General features: G+C 57.6%; 1 protein-coding gene across 1 annotated transcript; it reads left to right on the top strand.

Annotated features, from left to right (window-relative positions):
• The first annotated feature begins 602 nt into the window (after nucleotides 1–602).
• LOC140669624 (uncharacterized) lies at nucleotides 603–1,280 on the top strand. The gene has a single exon (XM_072899625.1). It carries the CDS (start codon nucleotides 603–605, stop codon nucleotides 1,278–1,280), a length of 678 nt encoding a protein of 225 aa, XP_072755726.1.
• The last annotated feature ends 1,259 nt before the right edge of the window (nucleotides 1,281–2,539 follow it).

Raw genomic sequence — 2,539 nt, 5'->3', positions numbered from 1 at the left:
CGTAGTCACGTGCAGGCTGCGTGCACTGCGGCGGATAGGAGCCTACAGTGTTACCGCTGCGGCGAGACTGGGCATGTTGTCTCGATTTGCATCAAGCAACCCAATTGCCCAGTTTGCAAGGAGAGAAGGCTTCCGGCGGGTCACAAAGCCAAAAGGCCGGCGTGCCTTCTCCCTAAAAAGAGGGGGGCGAGGGCGGTCCCCCCTCCCCCCTTCGGGCGGGAAAGACATAGCACTGCTCTCCACCTCTCCTGAGGTGACCTCGGCCTCACCCAAGGGGGAGCCGAGCAAGGCTCAAAAGAAAAGGGCAGGAGAGTATGAATTTCCTCTCCAGGTGTCAAAGCCCGACACGATTGCGGTGGGTAAGAGGAAGTGTCTCCGAGAAGTCATCGGAGACACTTCCAACGAGGATGAAATGGAGGTGGTGGAGGTGATGCAGGCCACACCTGATACCCCCACCTCTGCTATGACATAAGAAGAGAGTGGCGGAAACTTAACTTAATGCGGGGGGAGTCTCACCCATCATGAGTAGAGCTCCCTCCTTTTCCATTTTGCAGGCAAACCACAACCACTCCTACTAAGCCCGCGACTTGTTCGCACAATCGATGGTAGAGAGTGGTTGTGGCTTGGGCATAGTCGCCGACCCCGTACGAGTCCCACCCAATGACGACCGCTGGATGGGTGATACCCTGGGTTTGGTGGCTATAGTAGCTGGACCCGCTGCGGGTGTCTCTTTTCCCGTTTTGCGCGCCCGGGGGGAGGGATTTGTTGCAGCGGATTGGGGACCCATCACGGTGGTGGAGGTATACTTTCCTCCCAGCCTGTCCATGGTGGATTGCGGCGGCCGTCTGGAAGAGCTGGCCGCCTGTCTTCAAAGCCTAGCGCCACGTCCTGTCGTCGTCGCGGGGGACTTCAACACCCACTCTACTATGTGGGGTTCCCCGCGAACGAGTCCCCGTGGAAGGCTGATAGAGGATTGGGCCGTTGCCGAGGACCTTCGGATCTTCAACCAGGGCAGCGTCAACATATTCGTGGGACACTGGGGCGGTTCCATCGTGGATCTCACGTGGGCTAACTCTGCTGCCCTGCGAAGGGTGTCGGAGTGGCGCGTGCTGGATCGTGTAGAAACCGGATCAGATCACTTGTACATCTGGTTCCGAGCGATCCTCACGCGCGACGGCACCATACTCTCGCCAACAGCGGCGCTTTCGAAGAGGTATAGATGGGCCCTCAAAAAGTTGGATGAGGAAAAACTCCTGGCCTACATCCAAACAACCTGCTAGCTCGATGATAACAGGATAGGCGATATCACCGACCCCAATGCTGAGGCAGATCGCCTCATGTCTGGGGTCATTGACGCATGCGCTGCATCGATGCCCATTGTCCCGGAGGGGTCGGTGAAAAGAAAGACCTACTGTTGGGCGCCAGAGATCGCTGTCCTGCGATCCGAATACGCCCACCAGAGTCGTCGTCTTCGTCGGGCCATCAGACGACTCGGACCGGACCATCCGGACACGCGAGATGAACGCTTAAACTACGGCGCAATGAGGACTCGCCTTGGCGCCAAGCGTCGGGCGTGGGAGGAGTTTATCGCCTCCCTCGACAAGAATCCCTGGGGGCGTCTGTACAAAACTATCTTCAGGAAACTGAAGAAGTAGGGCGCTCCGGTGATAAACTCCCTGGACCCCCAGCACCTAGACAATATCGTCGTAACTCTGTTCCCCGGCGACCCGTCAGAGCCCACCGGCGCGATGGTCTTAGTGCCTGCAATCGGGATGATCTCTGCCGGATGGACGGAGGATATGGGGGTCACAAGAAAGGAGATGAAAGGGATTCTCGAGAGGCTGTGGGGTAGCAAGGCCCCCGAGCCCGACGGGGTTCACCGAAGAATCTGGAGGTTGACCTTCAATGAACTCGCGAGTGTCCTCGGAAGGCTATTTACCGCGTATCTGAAGAAGGAGGTATTCCCGCAGCGATGGAAGAGGGCTAACCTGGTCCTCCTTCCAAAAGCGGGAAAAGACCCCCTCAGCCCTGGGGCATATCGGCCCATATGCCTGCTGGATAAGGCCGGCAAAATGCTCGAACGCATCATAGCCGGCCGTATAGTCAGGCATATGAAAGAAGTAGGACCCGACCTAAATAATCGGCAGTTTGGCTCCGCGAGGGGAGATCAACGGTCGACGCGATCTTGCGTCTGAGATCCCTCGCGGAAGGTCATAGTGAGAAGGGCGGAGTGTCGCTTGCGGTGTCTTTGGACATCACAAATGCCTTCAACACCCTGCCCTAGGAGCGTATTTGTGAGGCTCTGAGAGATTTCGGTGTCCCCGAGTACCTCCAGAAGATGGTCGGGAATTACCTCCGAGGCCGATACCTCCTTGCCCCGAAGAGGGATGGTCCGATACAGGCCAGGGCTGTCACTAAGGGTGTTTCGCAGGGGTCAGTACTAGGCCCCCTGCTATGAAACATCGCCTATGACAAGGTCCTCACCGGCTGGTTTCCCCCAGGCTGCGACCTTGTATGCTATGCAGACGATACCCTGGTC

Source organism: Anoplolepis gracilipes, chromosome 9 (assembly GCF_047496725.1).
Source record: "Anoplolepis gracilipes chromosome 9, ASM4749672v1, whole genome shotgun sequence".
Lineage (NCBI taxonomy): Eukaryota > Metazoa > Arthropoda > Insecta > Hymenoptera > Formicidae > Anoplolepis > Anoplolepis gracilipes.
The sequence above is the reverse complement of the archived record's forward strand: the minus strand, read 5'-3'. Positions and strand labels throughout refer to the sequence as shown.